Source organism: Hyla sarda, chromosome 5 (genome assembly GCF_029499605.1).
Source record: "Hyla sarda isolate aHylSar1 chromosome 5, aHylSar1.hap1, whole genome shotgun sequence".
NCBI lineage: Eukaryota > Metazoa > Chordata > Amphibia > Anura > Hylidae > Hyla > Hyla sarda.
The window spans coordinates 207,342,361-207,359,824 of record NC_079193.1 but is presented as its reverse complement, the minus strand read 5'-3'; the positions used below and the strand labels follow the sequence as shown (position 1 = coordinate 207,359,824).

The following is a 17,464-nucleotide window of genomic DNA, read 5'->3' as shown; positions in this document are numbered from 1 at the left end:
ACAGTCTAAGAATGCACCAGAATTATTACAGAGGCTCATGCTGCTTAATGTTTTGCACATCTTTAGGTGTGTTCCCAGTGTAAAATAAAAATAAAAAACGTCAGTAAAGTAGGTAAACAAAGTGACAGTTTTTCAATCTAGTAATGTGTTCTATGAAAGTGTATGAAGTTTTTTTTTATATACAATTTGTGCACTGACAACCATTTTTCCATATACTTTAATATAATTAAAAATTAATAATAAAAAAAATTAAATTGGATCCCCTGAGAAAATGACCAGATCGTAGTCACTAGCAGACTACGATCAGGTCCGCAGCCCTATAATAGTTAAGTTGTCCGTATCTGTCTGTACCTATCCATGCACAGATACAATTTCAGGCGATTGGAGCTTCAGAAATCGCAGTCACGCCCCCTCCCATAGACTTGCATAGCGGGGTGTGACACCACACAGGGGCGGAGTCGTGACATCACGATACTCCGGCCCTGTGGTCGGCACCGGCAGTTTGTGAGTTGGCATCGCGGCATGCAGCTCAAAGAGGTGGGTGCCGAATGCAAGATTGCGGGTGTCCCCAGCGGCGGGACCCCCACGGTCAGACATCTTATCCCCTATACTTTGGATAAGAAGTCTTAGGGCCGGAGTACCCCTTTTAAACTGTCCATCTATTTCAGAAATAAAGCATTTAAGCCATGAAAGAAATATATTGTAATGTATCAACATTTTAAATTCACAATAAACACCACAAAAACTACTTAGCCTACTTGTTTCTCTAAATGCCCAATCCAAAAAAACATTTTCCCAGGAAAGCTATAGTCGAATGTTACCAAAATAGCACAATGCTAGGCACACTAGGGATTAAAGAACTGCTTATCCAGCATTTCAATATGTGATTTTTAGAGATATGAGAAAGGGTTACAATTTACTGTGAAAAATTGACCTAAAACGTTCCCAAGAATATAATTAATTTATCTCTAGACCATTAAAAGGAAAGAGTTTGTAGGAAGCTATGACCTGCAAGCTGCATTGTCTCTACAGAAAGCAAAGCCATCTAGCAACAGCCGATGGGTACAAGCAATGCTTCCTAATATCGTCTGAAAAATAAAAAATGCATTAGAGTATATTCACATGTGCATATTGTGCTGCATATTTTGCATTTAACTTCAATGGGTAGCAAAATATCCTGTGGAAAATCTGTGCAAAATTCGCAGCAAGGTATGCACATGAGAACCTACTCTTAGGCTATGTTCACACAATGGAATTTCCGTGCAAAATTCCGTATTGGAATTCCACACGGAGATTCCACACGGAGATTCCACAGCAAGACATCTGGCGCGGAAATTCTAATTCCAGTGTCTGCAAAAAATATATATAGATTTTTTTTGTAAGTCATGACTTATCCGTTCACTAGAGATGTTAAGGTTATGTGATGAAAAGGGACAAAAGGGTGCCGTTACCAAAGGCAACAAGTCATATAAGAAGAACAGTTACACGTACCTGATGATGTTGGGCTAAGAGCTCAACATCTTTGTGCGCATACAGAAATAGATGAGAGGAGGAGCAGCCTCCAATCAGGACCCGAATGTTTTATTAAGAAGCTGAAAACACGTTTTGGGAGCATGTGCTCCCTTTTTCAAGAGAACATGCTCCCGAAATGTATTGTCAGCTTCTTAACAAAACCTTTTCTAATTTAAACATGGTGTCCACGGTTTGTACCGGTTACCAGTGCAGCACGCGCCCCATAGAAAACCCCTTTTTGCTACTCTGGATACTCCAGTGACTATAAGATTCGTTTACAGAACCCTTCCATGGTCGGGTCCAGGTTGGAGGCTGCCCCGCTCTCATCTATTTCTATATGCGCACAAAGATGTTGAGCTCTTAGCACATTATCATCAGGCATGTGCAACTGTTCTTCTTATATGAATTGTTGCCTTTGGTAACGGCGCCATCTGTATTTGTTTTCTTTCTTTCTACATATTTATTATAATTCCACAAGGAATAATATATAAAAAGTTTAGTTTGGTGACAGGTACTCTTTAACATTATATCTTAATAGTTCAGACATTTCTGCACACAGCGATACCCAACTGGATTTTTTTTTGCTTTTTAATTTTTTTTTACACTTTATTAGTCTCCATAGGTGTATGAGTCCTGCTTGTCCTCAATGCACAGAGCCCTGCTTGTCCTCAGTGTACAGAGCCATGCTTGTCCTCAGTGTACAAAGCCCTGCTTGTCCTCAGTGTACAGAACCCTGCTTATCCTCACCGCACAGAGACCTGCTTGTCCACCCTCACACTTCCTGTATTTGGACTCCTCATAGAGACACACATGCAATAGCTGCAGAGACAGCATTTTTTCACCCAGCAATATAAACTTTTTTTTTTTTTTTACCAATGCATATTATAAATATACATATAATGGTATTATCTACATTATATAAAAAGTTTTTGTTGATGACAGGTACACTTTAAAGTGTTTAATACTGATGTATAAAGTTAACAATATTTCTCAGTTGACTGCATCAAATAATCCCAAAATCTCAGCCTTCCGGATGTACCCAACTGTAATCTCCCTCCTTTTGCAAACAATGGAAACAGACTGATTAGCTGGCACGCTGCACCTAAAGTTCATGAACTGTACAGAGAAAACTATGCCAAGCTCCACTCACAAACTGTAGGAATTGGGTGACACGTATGGTGACCATACCCCCCCCCCCCCAAAGCTAGTACATAGAAAGTCACATCATCATAAACTGGAGATTCTGGACACCAGACTTATGATTGGAACCAAGATAGCTGATCTGCTGTCATGAATTTTATGGTCTGTGTCCATGAAGGGTTGCAACAATGTTTAGGTGGATGGTATATGTCAAAGTAACATCTACATGAATGCCAGAACCAATAGTTTTCCAGCAGGACATTTCCCAGAACTCTGTAATTCAGTTTTGATGCTCAACTGTCCACTGTAAGAACTTTTGACAGCCTTCCCCAGATTGCAGGTTTACCGGTTGTGGTTCCCAAGACCACTTTTGGTAGGTACTAATCACTCCATGGCTCCATGTGTCAAATACATCAATTTCAAGATCTGTCTGTTCACTTCCTGCCTAACATATTCCTCCCTTGTCAGGTGCTATAGTCACAAGATATTCAATGTTATTTCCTACATTTTTTTGTGGCATTAATGTTATGGCTCATCTACGCATCATCCTTTAACCCCTTAAGGACCAAGCCCATTTTCACCTTAAAGGAGTAGTCCAGTGGTGATTCAGTGGTGAGCAACTTATCCCCTATCCTAAGGATAGGGGATAAGTTGCAGATCGCGGGGGGTCCGACCGCTGGGGCCCCCTGCGATCTCCTGTACGGAGCCCCGACAGCCCGCGGGAAGGGGGCGTGTCGACCTCCGCACGAGGCGGCGGCCGACACGCCCCCTCAATACAACTCTATGGCAGAGCCGAAGCGCTGCTTTCGGCAATCTCCGGCTCTGCCATAGAGATGTATTGAGGGGGCGTGTCGGCCGCCGCCTCGTGCGGGGGTCGACACCCGCTATCTCGGCGGAGAGCCGGGGCCCCGTACAGAGAGATCGCAGGGGGCCCCAGCGGTCGGACCCCCCGCGATCTCAAACTTATCCCCTATCCTTAGGATAGGGGATACGTTTTTCACCACTGGACTACCCCTTTAAGGACCAGAGCATTTTTTGTACATCTGACCACTGTCACTTTAAGCATTCATAACTCTGGGATGCTTTTATTTCTGAATTTGATTCTGAGACAGTTTTTTGTGACATATTCTACTTTAACAGAATGGTAAATTTTTGTTGATGCTTGCATCATTTCTTGGTGAAAAATTTGAAAATTTTGCATTTTTCTAACTCTGAAGCTCTCTGCTTGTAAGGAAAAGAGACATACCACATAAATTATATATTGATTCACAAATACAATATGTCTACTTTATGTTGGCATCATACAGTTGACAAGTTTTTACTTTTGGAAGACATCAGAGGGCTTCAGAAGCAATTTTCCAATTTTTCACAAAATTTTCTAAATCGTAATTTTTCAGGGACCAGTTCAGTTTTGAAGTGGATTTGAGGGGCCTTCATATTAGAAATACCCCATAAATGACCCCATAATAAAAACTGCACCCTCAAAGTATTCAAAATTACATTCAGAATGTTTGTTAAAACTTTAGCTGTTTCACAGGAATAGCAGCAAAGTGAAGGAGAAAATTCAAAATCTCAACTACACTAACATGTTCTTTTAGACCCAGTTTTTGAATTTTTACAAGTGGTAAAAGGAGAAAAAGACCCCCAAAATGTGTAACCCAATTTTCTCATATGTGTGTAACCGAAAAACCTCATATGTGGATGTAAAGTGCTTTGTGGGTGCACTAGAGGGCTCAGAAGGGAAGGAGCGACAATGGGATTTTGGAGAATGAATTTTGCTGAAATGACTTTGGGGGGCATGTCACATTTAGGAAGCCCCTATGGTGCCAGAACAACAACAACAAAAAACACATGGCATACAATTTTGTAAACTACACCCTTGCTTCCACTCTGGACAGTTCCCGAGACAGATGTCCTCAGAGAGCACTTAGACAGAAAAGAACAACTCAACTTCAGCAGCTCATAAGTACTGAAAGGATTAAGATTTTTTAATAGAAGTAGTTTACAAATCTGTTTAACTTTCTGGAGCCAGTTGATTGATATATATAAAAAAAGTTTTTTTTCCTGGATCACCCCTTTAATACCCCACAGGTGTTTGACAAATTTCCGATGAATTTGGATGCGAAAATGAAAGTTTTGATTTTTTTCACTAAAATGCTGGTGTTACCCCAAATTTTTCATTTTCACAAGGGGTAATAGGAGAAAAAGCCTCCTAAAATTTGCAACCCCATTTCTTCTGAGTATGGAAATACCGCATATGTGGATGTAAAGTGCTCTGCTGGCGCACTACAATACTCAGAGGAGAAGGAGTGCCACTGAGCTTTTGGAGAGAGAATTTGGTTGGAATAGAAGTCGGGGGCCATGTGCGATTACAAAACCCCTCATGTGCCAGAACAGTGGACCCCCTCCCCAACATGTGACCCCATTTTGGAAACTACATCCCTCAAAGAATTTAACAAGGGGTGCAGTGAGCATTTACACCCCACTGGCGTTTGACAGATGTTTGGAACAGTGGGCTGTGCAAATTAAAAATGTAATTTTTTATTTTCATGGACCACTGTTCCAAAAATCTGTCAGACACCTGTTGGGTGTAAATGCTCAATGCCCCCCTTATTACATTCCGTGAGGGGTGTAGTTTCCAAAATTAGGTTACATGTGGGGGGGGGGTCCACTGTTCCGGCACCAAGGGGGCTTTGTAAACACACATGGCCTTCAATTTCGGACACATTCTCTCTCCAAAAGCCCAATGGCGCTCCTTCTCTTCTGAGCATTGTAGTTTGCCCGCAGAGCACTTTACATCCACATATGGGGTATGTTCTTACTCAGAAGAAATGGGACTACAAATTTTGGGGGGCTTTTTTCCTATTTTCCCTTGTGAAAATGAAAAATGTAGGGTAACACCAGCATTTTTTTTTTTATTATTTTCACATCCAACTTTAACGAAAATTTGTCAAACACCTGTGGGGTGTTAAGGCTCACTATACCCCTTGTTACGTTCCGTGAGGGGTGTAGTTTCCAAAATGGGGTCACATATGGGTATTTATTGTTTTGCGTTTATGTCAGAACCGCTGTAAAATCAACCAACCCTGTGCAAATCACAAATTTAGACCTCAAATGTTCATGGTGCGCTCTCACTTCTAAGCCCTGTTGTGCGTCCGCAGAGCACTTTGCGTCCACATATGGGGTATTTCCGTACTCAGGAGAAATTGCGTTACAAATTTTGGGGGTCTTTTTTTCCTTTTACTGCTTATGAAAATTAAAAGTATGAAGCAACACCAGCATGTTAGTGTAAAATATATATATTTTTTTTACACTAACATACTGGTGTAGACTCCAACTTTACCTTTTAATAAGGGGTAAAAGGAGAAAAAGCCCCCCAAAATTTGTAACGCAATTTCTGCCGAGTACGGAAATACCCCATATGTGGCACTAAACTGTTGCCTTGAAATACGACAGGGCTCCAAAGCTAGAGAGCGCAATGCGCATTTGAGGCCTACATTGGGGATTTGCTTCCACCACCAAAATATCCTACCACAGTGTTTTCCAAACATGGTTTCTCCAGCTGTTGCAAAACTCCCAGCAGCCTCCGTGGCTGTTCGGCATTACTGGGAGTTGTTGTTTTTCAACAGCTGGAGGCTCCGTTTTGGAAACAGTGGCGTACAAGATGTTCTTTATTTTGTACACAGTGCCCCTTGTAAATAGCAGCAGCCCCCCTTGTAGACAGTGCCCCCTTGTAAACAGCAGCAGCCCCCCCCCCTTGTACACAGTGCCCCCTTGTAAACAGCAGCAGCAGACCCCCCCTACACAGTGCCCCCTTGTAAACAGCAGCAGCAGCCCCCCCCCTGTACACAGTGCCCCCTTGTAAACAGCAGCAGCAGCCCCCCTGTACACAGTGCCCCCTTGTAAACAGCAGCAGCAGCCCCCCCTTGTAAGCAGCAGCAGCAGTTCCCCTCCCCCCGTAGTTGCTCACCTGCAGTTGCCGCCCCGCTGCCCGCATCCCCATTCTGCCATCAGAATCATAGCCTCCTATGGAGGAGCATGTGAAATATAAGTCACTCCTCCTTCCTCCGTAGCGTTACGCTGGGCGCAGGGGAGGAGGTGGAGTGACGTGTGTGTCACATGTTCCTCCATAGGACGCCATGATGTGGATGGCAGGACGGTGATGCGGATGGCAGAACGGGGATGCGGCCAGTGCAGCAGGTGTCTGCCTTGGTATCGGGGACATAAAACGAGTACCCGATACCATGAAAATGGCGGGTATCGGCCCCGATACCGATACTAGTATCGGTATCGGGACAACCCTAGTTTTTAGGGTACATTTACACGGGCGGGGGTTTACAGCGAGTTTCCCGCTGGGAGTTTGAGCTGCGGCGGAAAATTTGCCGCATCTCAAACTTGCAGCAGAAAACTCGCTGTAAATCCCAACCCGTGTGAATGTATCCTGTACTGGGCCAGGTGGGGGGCAAACCTTCAGCTGTTGCAAAACTATAACTCCCAGCATGCACTGACAGACCATACATGCTGGGGGTTGTAGTTATGCAACAGCTGAAGGCACATTGGTTGCAAAAGTCTGAGAATTTGTTACTTAACTTAGTGTTTCGCAACCAGTGTGCCTCCAGATGTTGCAAAACTACAACTCCCAGCATGTAAAGTCTATCAGTGCATGCTGGAGGCACACTGGTTGCGAACCACTGAGTTAGGTAACAAACTCAGTGTTTCACAACCAGCGTGCCTTCAGCTGTTGCAAAACTACAACTCTCAGCATGCACTTACAGCCGAAGGGCATGCTGGGACTTATAGTCATGCAACAGCTGGTGGCACACTACTGAAACTCCCAGCATGCCCTTTGGTAGTTTGTGCATGCTGGGGTTTGTAGTTATGCAATTGTCTGAGGCACACTTTTCATAGAAAAAATGTGCCTCCAGCTGTTGCATAACTACAACCCCCAGCATGCACAAACTACCAATGGGCATGCTGGGAGTTGTAGTAGTGCCTTCTGCTGTTGCATAACAACAACTCCCAGCATGCCCTTTTCAGTACGGGTACGTCCTGATGTCCTGGTACTTAAGGACCAAGGGCGTACCTGTACGCCCTTGGGAATTCTGGTCCCCACCGCTCGCTGGCCCGCCCCGCGAGCTGCGGGGACCGGAATTCCCACAGGCATACAGGTATGCCCTTGGTTCTCAAGTACCAGGACGTCAGGGCGTACCCATATGCCCGTGGTCCTTAAGGGTTAAAGCATGTGGTCAAATTTTATGTGGTTTAATTGTAAACTGCGCATAGACATCATATAAGGTGGTACCCCACTCGGCACCCTCAATTATCTAGAGAGTACCTCCGGCTCCTGACATTGATTGACATTTGAATGAGAGCCATGTAATACTACATCTTCTTCCCTGCAACTTTTAAAATGTGTGGCTGACCAAGAATTCATCAGGGTTTCTGCTGCAAGACCTAAGGCAACATTACAAGGACGTTGTTTTTTTTTTTAAAGGGATTGTAGAGTTGGAATAACCCCTTTAAATTATATAAAATCAGATCACTATGGCTGCCATATTTCTACCCAGAATTCCCCGCTCAATGGTTGTTAAGTAATAAAAAAAAAGGCATTCCACGTCAGCCTTTATGTGGCAAAGGTAAAGGGAATGTATCCTCTACATTTTTCACCAGATAAAACCAAGCAGTGATCCATGTTCTTTCTTCTAAGCTGTTTTTTTTTAATGACTGTAGCGGGTATGTGTTACGGGTATGCTCTGTGACCTGTAGGTAAGTAGGGAGAGGGGGAGATCTATAATCATTACGTATTGTGAATGATGGATTATCTGTTGTCTATATATACAGTACAGACCAAAAGTTTGGCCACACCTTCTCATTCAGAGTTTTCTTTATTTTCGTGACTATGAAAATTGTAGATTCACACTGAAGGCATCAAAACTGTGAATTAACACATGTGGAATTATATACATAACAAAAAAGTGTGAAAATATGTCATATTCTAGGTTCTAGCCACCTTTTGCTTTGATTACTGCTTTGCACACTCTTGGCATTCTCTTGTTGAGCTTCAAGAGGTAGTCACCTGAAATGGTCTTCCAACTGTCTTGAAGGAGTTCCCAGAGATGCTTAGCACTTGTTGGCCCTTTTGCCTTCACTCTGCGGTCCAGCTCACCCCAAACCATCTCGATTGGGTTCAGGTCCAGTGACTGTGGAGGCCAGGTCATCTGGCACAACACCCCATCACTCTCCTACTTGGTCAAATAGCCCTTACACAGCCTGGAGGCGTGTTTGGGGTCATTGTCCTGTTGAAAAATAAATGATGGTCCAACTAAACGCAAATCGGATGGAATAGCATGCCGCTGCAAGATGCTGTGGTAGCCACACTGGTTCAGTATGCCTTCAATTTTGACTAAATCCCCAACAGTGTCACCAGCAAAGCACCCCCACTCCATCACACCTCCTCCTCCACACCAGAATACCTGTGAAGTGAAAACCATTTCAGGTGACTACCTCTTGAAGCTCAACAATAGAATGCCAAGAGTGTGCAAAGCAGTAATCAAAGCAAAAGGGGGCTACTTTGAAGAACCTAGAATATGAGATATTTTCAGTTGTTTCACACTTTTTTGTTATGTCTATAATTCCACGTGTCAATTCATTGTTTTGATGCCTTCAATGTGAATCTACAATTTTCACAGTCATGAAAATAAAGAAAACTATGAATGAGAAGGTGTGTCCAAACTTTTGGTCTGTACTGTAGGTGTCATCCTCATTGTAGTTGTGTAGTCTGCTGAGAAGTGATCTCTACAGAAAAGGAAGTGTTAGCTTATTATTAGGTTTAGGCAATCAAAACTGCATAAAAGAAGAATTGTCTTTGTTGCCATAGCAGCCAATCATAGCATGATTTTCATTTCTTAAAGTGCTCTGGTAAATCTGAGCTCTGCTTGCTGTAGACAAAAACAGTATAACTTGTAGACTGAGGCCCACAGATGCATGGGGCCCATTACGGGACCTCTTTTCCTGGAGGCAGATCTGCGCATCGCGGCTTTCCCTCTATGGAACACCCAGCATTTCTACAAATATATTGAAAGAATATACATACGTTTGCTGACACCAACATGTATTATCACAAACCCAGCACAAATTAATATGTGATTCTCCAGGACACAGATAGTAACATCCAAGGCAATAATGTTCCTGCATCTATGACTGGTATTTCCTATGAAAATATACCTATTATACTTATTGGGCACATAATAAATGAAATATACCAATGCTTACATCTCATCCCTATATTGCTGTATATGCTGAATATATCAATGGATTTATGTGTCTTTTATTGCGTACGTTTGGCGCATTTTTTGGACGCAGTATCTTTTTCGTCAAAATATGGCGCATTCTCTCCACTCTCATTTTGTAAACTTACTAGGATTTTGACAGTCCTGTGTATTTTGCAGTGCTCAGTAATTTATAATTTGCGCCAGTTGTATTTTGGCGCTAATTTGTCGGTTTAGACGCAAATCACTGCCAACAATATTCTGACATGGAAAACACACATACCAAAGGAAGAATATGGTATGCGTCAAATGATAAATTTGGCACATGTCCGTAAAAAGCAAAGTAAAAAAAACAGGTAAAAAGAAACTGACAACAGGTGAAAATGATAAATATCCCCATGGTGTGTATCTGTTATTTCCAAACACACCCACATGCAGACTACCAGCAGACAAAAAGACATCCATATACAGTATTATCTCTATATATTGCACACACCACTTTCTGCAGCACTACAGCTAATGTAGCATGACTCCTTTATATACATTATAGCCAGTATGTAATATAAGAATAAGGGGCAAACATCCCCCCAAGCAAAAGAACCATGAGTATAGCATTTTTATAGGTGAAACCTCTTTGGGAAGACTTAAAAATGGTATTAAAAATGGGTGTGGTCTTCTTAAAGAAAATGGTCACTATACATAATGTACAGTGAAAATCGGTCACATTAAGTCAGGTCTGCATAAGGGCATGGTCTTCTGAAAGGGGTGATCTTGTAGAGAGGGACAGGGAGTGGAGGATTTCGTCATTGGCCTGCATGGTCTATAGTTCCAGGCTTGACCCTCAATGGAGCATCAGTGGGCTAGAGACTGGAACATGAGACAGCCAGGCTATGCACTGGGTCACCTGAATATGAGAGAGAACTAGTGGGGTCAGAGAGGTAGCACATGGCAAGAGACCTGTCATGGGAGGGCGGACAGTAAGCTACATAAGAGTGTCCTGTGAAGAGTTAGTGAACCAGTAATGTGTGGATTGTGTGGGACTCCAGCCTACAGGAAACTGTTGACCAGTGGATAGAAGAAGGTTGACTGTACAATGGCCTATGAGATCCAGTCTGGTAAAGTACAGGGTGGGCCATTTATTTGGATACACCTTAATAAAATGGGAATGGTTGGTGATATTACCTTCATGTTTGTGGCACATTAGTATATGTGAGGGGGGAAACTTTTCAAGATGGGTGGTGACCATGGTGGCCATTTTGAAGTCAGCCATTTTGAATTCAACTTTTGTTTTTTTCAATAGGAAGAGGGAGGGGAGGAATATTGATGATCTGGGCTACGCTGCGGCCGGCGTCGATGACGTGAGAGTGCCAGTAACCCTGCCTGTGCCAGTTAGCACTTAATTAGCATACAGGGAAAAACGAAGATGCCGTGCGGATCTTGGCATAATAAGCATCAAACTGATCAGCACTATCAGCCAGTACTGCTGGTTAGTGTGGGGGGAGCAAGATGACAGTTTTCCTTTAAGTACAATCATACCACCATGTTTCTGTTAAGCCATCCAGAGCGAGCGGTCATTAAAGAAACACTAAGACAGGGTTCACACCACGTTTTTGCAATACAGTTCCCGTATAAGTTTTCAATTTGAAAATCACATGGAACCATATTGAAAACCGTATGCCTAACGATGAATCCGGTTGTGTCCCTTTTGCGTCTTGTACGGTATTGTCCGTTTTTGTCCATACCCAAAACCGTAGCCTACCACGGTTTTTGGTCCAAGTGAAAAAACGTATTGAAACGTATACGTTTTTTGGGAGTCAATGGGAGTCAATGGGAACCGTACAGAACTGTATGTGCGTATGTTTTCACCATACGGTTTTTGACTTTGCACACCGAAAGTTTTTTTCTTGGAATTTCAATCAAACAAGTGAAACTTTATTCATAATGGAGTGAAAAGCTAAAAAGGTATACATTTTTTTTTCTTAAAAAACGGATGCAACTGGACATCGTTTTTCAAACCGTATACAGTTTTGAACTGTATTCGGGTTAAAATTTGTACACACATTTTGATACAGTTTAGTCCAGTTTTGAGATTTTTTTTATTTTTTTAATCTATAACCTGATATGGGAATTGTATTGCAAAAACATGGTGTAAACCCAGCCTAACCCAGGATTAGAGCCTGGATGGTGCAAAATCTAAGGACCATACTAGTATGCAAGGCCGTTAAGCGAATGGTGGTAGTGATGATGATCCACAGTGAAGCAGGGCCCATCTATACAAAGTGACTGGTGCAACCCTGTAAGTAGGACCTAGACCATTGTTTCCCAACGAGGGTGCCGCCAGCTGTTGCAAAACTACAATTCTCTGCATGCCCAGACAGCCTTTGGCTGTCCGGGCATGCAGAGAGTTGTAGTTTTGCAACAGCTGGTGGTGACAGGGATGACCTTATCATTTTGATTACTGATCAATATATATATATATATATATATATATATATATATATATATATATATATAAAGAAATAGAAATATATGCTAATAAGCTGCAGAAAAACATTATTTTCCTAATAACCCATATATCAGCTTGCTATTTGCTTGCAACTAAGATGGAGACCTTGGGATGACGCCAGGAGGCCCAAGATGAGACGTCAGAAGACAAAATATTTGAAGAAGATACAGATTGTATAGAAGGACAAAGATCTGGGATTGTCCAGTATGAAGAGTGAGAGAGCCACATAAGTGAACTTTGGCCAAGAAAGAAATAGATGCTTAAATATGCTAATATATACAGACACAAAGCTCAAATAACCAATCAAAATGTAACATGATGATTTTGACGTGATAACTAACCTCGCTTTTTTACTTTGGCCAAGAAAGAAATAGATGCTTACATATGCTAATATATACAGACACAAAGCTCAAATAACCAATCAAAATGTAACATGATGATTTTGACGTGATAACTAACCTCCCTTTTTTGTCAAATGTAAAAAGAAATGCACTTCCGTATAATAAACAGAACTCTCTCTGAGAACACTTGGGAACTCTCTGAGTTTCTCGCTGAGAAAGAGTTTTATACCAACTTTTTGTCTGGTGTATATTTCTTGTGTCGGCAATCAGTATACAGCAGCAGTCACGCACATTTTAAGGCCTCATCCGCAGCCATCCTAGACAGCGGCACCCTCGTTGGGAAACACTGGCCTAGGCAGAACAGGCTGCGGCAAGAAGCAGACTGCCAGTGGAGAAAGTCAGCAGTCACTTCGGGCACAACCTGTAGAGTATCTCATGCTTCCTGTGCTGTGAAAAAGAAGTCATCTGTCCTAGTAAAAACATTCTGCCATTCTATCTTTAAAGGGGAACCCATCCTAGACGAGCACCCAGTAGTGCAATTAGGTCACCTTTTACCATGACTAATACACTAAAAAGAAACTGAACTGCCTATAACTTGGGTGCTTTTTATCTCACCACAGCTCTTTCCATTCTCCCGTATTCTCATGTTTTATGTCATAACTTGAGTAAGGAAAAAAAAAAGGAAGTAAGAAAACCGTGACTCCCATTTCTTGGAATACTGTGGGGGCAGACAGGCAGAGAAGGCCCCGTAGTCCAGGACTGCATACAGTGATATATATGAAGTGCATGCAGCTAGATCCTGTTCCTTGCACAATGGTAGGATGTGGGGAGTTTCCGCAGCTGGAGCTTTCTTGTAAAGCATGTGTGTCTGCCATTATACAAAAAATCTCACCTGGAACTGTTCTAAAATAACATTATGGTATGGAAGTGCTTAGATAGTGTCACTCTAATATGAGAATATTGGGGATCCGAGGAGGATAACCCACCATTGTCCTCTCCACGCCATTATCTGGTAATGGCAGCCGGGTTTCTATCAATGGGCTACGTCTAAAGACTATACAACACTAAGGCAAATGTTGCTACTAAACATCACTATATATTTGCATGTGCATAAGCTGCATATGGCCTACTGTCTACTCCAATACACAATATACTACTCAAATAAAAGGGACGGAGTCACTTGTTACACTATAAAATATATATATATATATATATATATATATATATATATTAATTGGTATACATTAAAAAAATATGAAATAAAAATATACAAAAAAGGGAAGAAGGAACTCCACTAAATGAGACAATGAGCGCCACTCCAGACCAAACACTCGTCACAGATATGAAAGAAATCTCCGAGGTAAAAGTATTCACATGCACTATATGTAGCTATAGGTGGAACATTCCCCCCACTATGTCCATGGTAGAGCAAGCAAAGAATACATAGATACCAATAAGGCGCAAAAGAATGTACTATGGTCTGCTGGAGTGGTGCCACCCCAACGCACATTTCGGCATGTCCTTCTTCCAGGAGTGGCGCTCATTTTCTCATTCAGTGGAGTTTCTTCTTCCCTTGTATTGTATATTTTTCATTCATGTTTTTTTTTATGTATACCCTTTTTTGAGTAGTATATATCTAAAGACTGTTATGATGCATATTGACAGGTTATGAATGCAGAATACTGACTGGTTAGATCAATGGTGATACCATTATAAATAGGAATTATTATAGTTATGAGTTTCATACTCAGAACCCCCCATTGCTATGTAGGTGTCTAGCATGGGGATGACACCCAACAAGGGGTGTAACATTACGGTGGTCCCCCTCGCAGGACAGGAGGGCTTCAATCTGACCGCTATGTGCACCATCTTGTGATGAATACTGTGGCCCCCATGCCCAGGACTTTCAGGAGAGCCCATATAAGGCTGGGTTCACACTGTGTTTGGTATTTAGGTGCTACCAATTGCTTCTACTGTGTGCCATAGAGCCGAATCAGTTTCCCATGGACTTACCGTTACAGAAGAAAAAAAAATGCAATGTAACCTATAGTTGTTTTTTATGGAAGATACAATAGCGCATGTTACTATAGTAAATTATATGGTATAAAAAAAATGAGAAATGTCACAGACAGAATATAATACCATGTACGGTAAGAAAAACGCAGTGTGAACCCAACCTAATCCAAACACACATGTGGTGCCCACTGCCCTCACATCATCATGGAGCTTTGTGGCTGCCCATGGTTTATCTGGCACCTTTCTGGGCACTTAGTAAATAGAGACTTTCCCTGGTGAGTTTCCCGCTTTGCTGTCCATCTGCTGACGGCCATACCTGAGCTCAGGTGTGAGGGGCACAGTCTTACCTGGATGCCAGGCAGCGCCCTGCAGAGAGCCCCGGTAATCCAGAGGGCGGCGGTGAGAAGCAGCCAGACCTTCATGTTCCTACGGCCGCTTGTCCCTCGGAGAAATCTCCCTCATCACCATTGGCATCAGCCGCTCTCCTCCTGGCCCTCTACATGCCATGCAGTCAAGTGCCCACTTCAGTAGCCGCTCCCTTCTCCGCCGCACATGGATGTCTGCGCCCTGTAGTGTCCTGCCTCCCCCGGAGTCGCTGTGCGGTTTCGCTCTGACAGTGCGGTCCTATGGGGAGCGCTTAGTCGCGGCCACTTCCTTCTCCTTCCCCCCGCCCGTGCCCTGCTCCCAGCTGTGCTCCCTGCCCCCTCCCGCCTCACCCCGGGAGCAGGAAAACAAGGGGCACGGAACGCCTGGGGTACCGTGCCAACATATAGACGGGCAGCTACCAGTCTGAACACTCCTCAGGAGTACAGCAGAGTTGGGGAGGGGGACAGTCACACGTCATGATTTTATGAAACTTCCTGCAAAAATCGTGAGAAAATAGCAACCTGTGACATGGCTGCATTCACATCTCCTTTTTGCAATACGGGTCCCGTATCCAGTTTCAGTGTCAAAACCGTATTGAACTGTATTGCAAACCGTATGTATAGACATGTCATTGAAAACCGTATACGGTTTTAGGCTGAATTCACATCTCGTTTTTACACTATGGCTGCCTGATCCGGCTGGGGGACGGGCAAACCGGGCTCTCCCATACCCAATTCGGACCAGCACTGAACTCCATGCACTTTAATGAGCCGACCGGAGTCAAACGATGACTCCGGTCGGCTCATTTTTAACCCGTATCCAGTTTTGTGACGGGACGTATACCAAGGTTTTAGGTCCGGTCACAAAACTGGATACGGATCAAAAATGAGCCGACCGGAGTCACCGTTTGATCCGGCAGCCGTAGTGTAAAAACGAGATGTGAATGCGGCCTTATCTGTTTTTTTCCCATACACAAAACAGTAGTCTACTACGGTTTTATGTCCGGGTAAAAAAAAACTGGATACAACCCGTATACGTTTTTTGTAAAATGGTGGTCAGTGGGAACCGTACCGAACCGTATGTGCGTACAGTTCCATCCGACTTCCACGATACGGTTTTGCAGTTTGCACATGCGCAGTGCCGCCGAAAGTTCTTCCCACTAATAGAACAAGAAGAACTTTAATTAAGGACAAACATAAAACCGTATCTGGTTTTTTTCCATAAAACATATTAAACCGTATGCAACCGGACATCCGTTTTCAAACCGTATACTGTTTAAAACCGTAGAGAGGTATATACGGTTGTTTTGAGACATATGTTTTTGTACAAAAAAACTGATATGGGAACCGTATTGCAAAAACGAGATGTGAATACTGCCTTGACTGAGTTCACACTGGACAGTTTAGTTGTTATACCTATTCCTGAGCAATGTACATGGGGATCTATAACAGTGGTGTGCAGCCCGTGCTGCTGCAGCACTTCTTCTAGTATGCTGGGAGTTGTGGTCCCATAAACCTTATAGCTGGCCACTGTTCTACAGTATAAGGCTGGGTTTACACTCTCTTCCAGCAAAGCCCCAGAAGTACATGTCTGGATACCAGCAAAAGGTATGCCAACATATACTAAGGCAGAACTTCCCAACCAGGGTGCCTCCAGCTGTTGCAAAACTACAACTCCCAGCATGCCCGGACAGCCTAAGGCTGTCCGGGCATGCTGGGAGTTGTAGTTTTGCAACAGCTGGAGGCACCGTGGTTGGGAAGCACTGGAATAAGGTGTAGGAAACAAAGCAGAAGAAAAGTTGGGCACCACCTTGAATACACTAGTGCACCCAGCAAGAAGAAAAGAGAAACAGACTGCGCCTCACCCAATTCTGATAGAAAAATGCAACTCAGGCTATAACTCTATCATGAAAATCGGTAGTCTCCAAACTGTGGACCGTAAAAGGGGTACTCCGGTGGAAAACATTTTTATTTTATTTTTTTTAAATCAACTGGTGCTAGAAAGTGAAACAGATTTGTAAATGACTTCTATTAAAAAATCTTTACCCTTCCAGTACTTTTTAGCAGCTGTATGCTACAGAGGAAATTATTTTCTTTTTGAATTTATTTTTTGTCTTGTCCACAGTGCTCTCTGCTGACACCTCTGTCCGTATTAGGAACTGTCCAGAGCAGGAGAAAATCCCCATAGCAAACCCATGCTGCGCTGGACAGTTCCTGACACGGACAGAGGTGTCAGCAGAGAGCACATCCTGTAGTCCAGAGGAGTTCTGTGTGAGAAGCTGTCGGGTGTGTCTCTTTTGAGCTCCAGACATCCAG

General features: G+C 43.1%; 1 protein-coding gene across 1 annotated transcript in view; it reads right to left on the bottom strand.

Annotated features, from left to right (window-relative positions):
- The window catches only part of TNFRSF11A (TNF receptor superfamily member 11a), a 96,584-nt gene extending 80,958 nt beyond the window's left edge, over window positions 1-15,626 (bottom strand). The window contains exon 1 of the mRNA XM_056520993.1: window positions 15,131-15,626. Coding sequence (XP_056376968.1) covers window positions 15,131-15,205 — 75 coding nt within the window. The 5' untranslated portion in view covers window positions 15,206-15,626. The remainder of the gene's footprint in view (window positions 1-15,130) is intronic.
- Window positions 15,627-17,464: the final 1,838 nt, after the last annotated feature.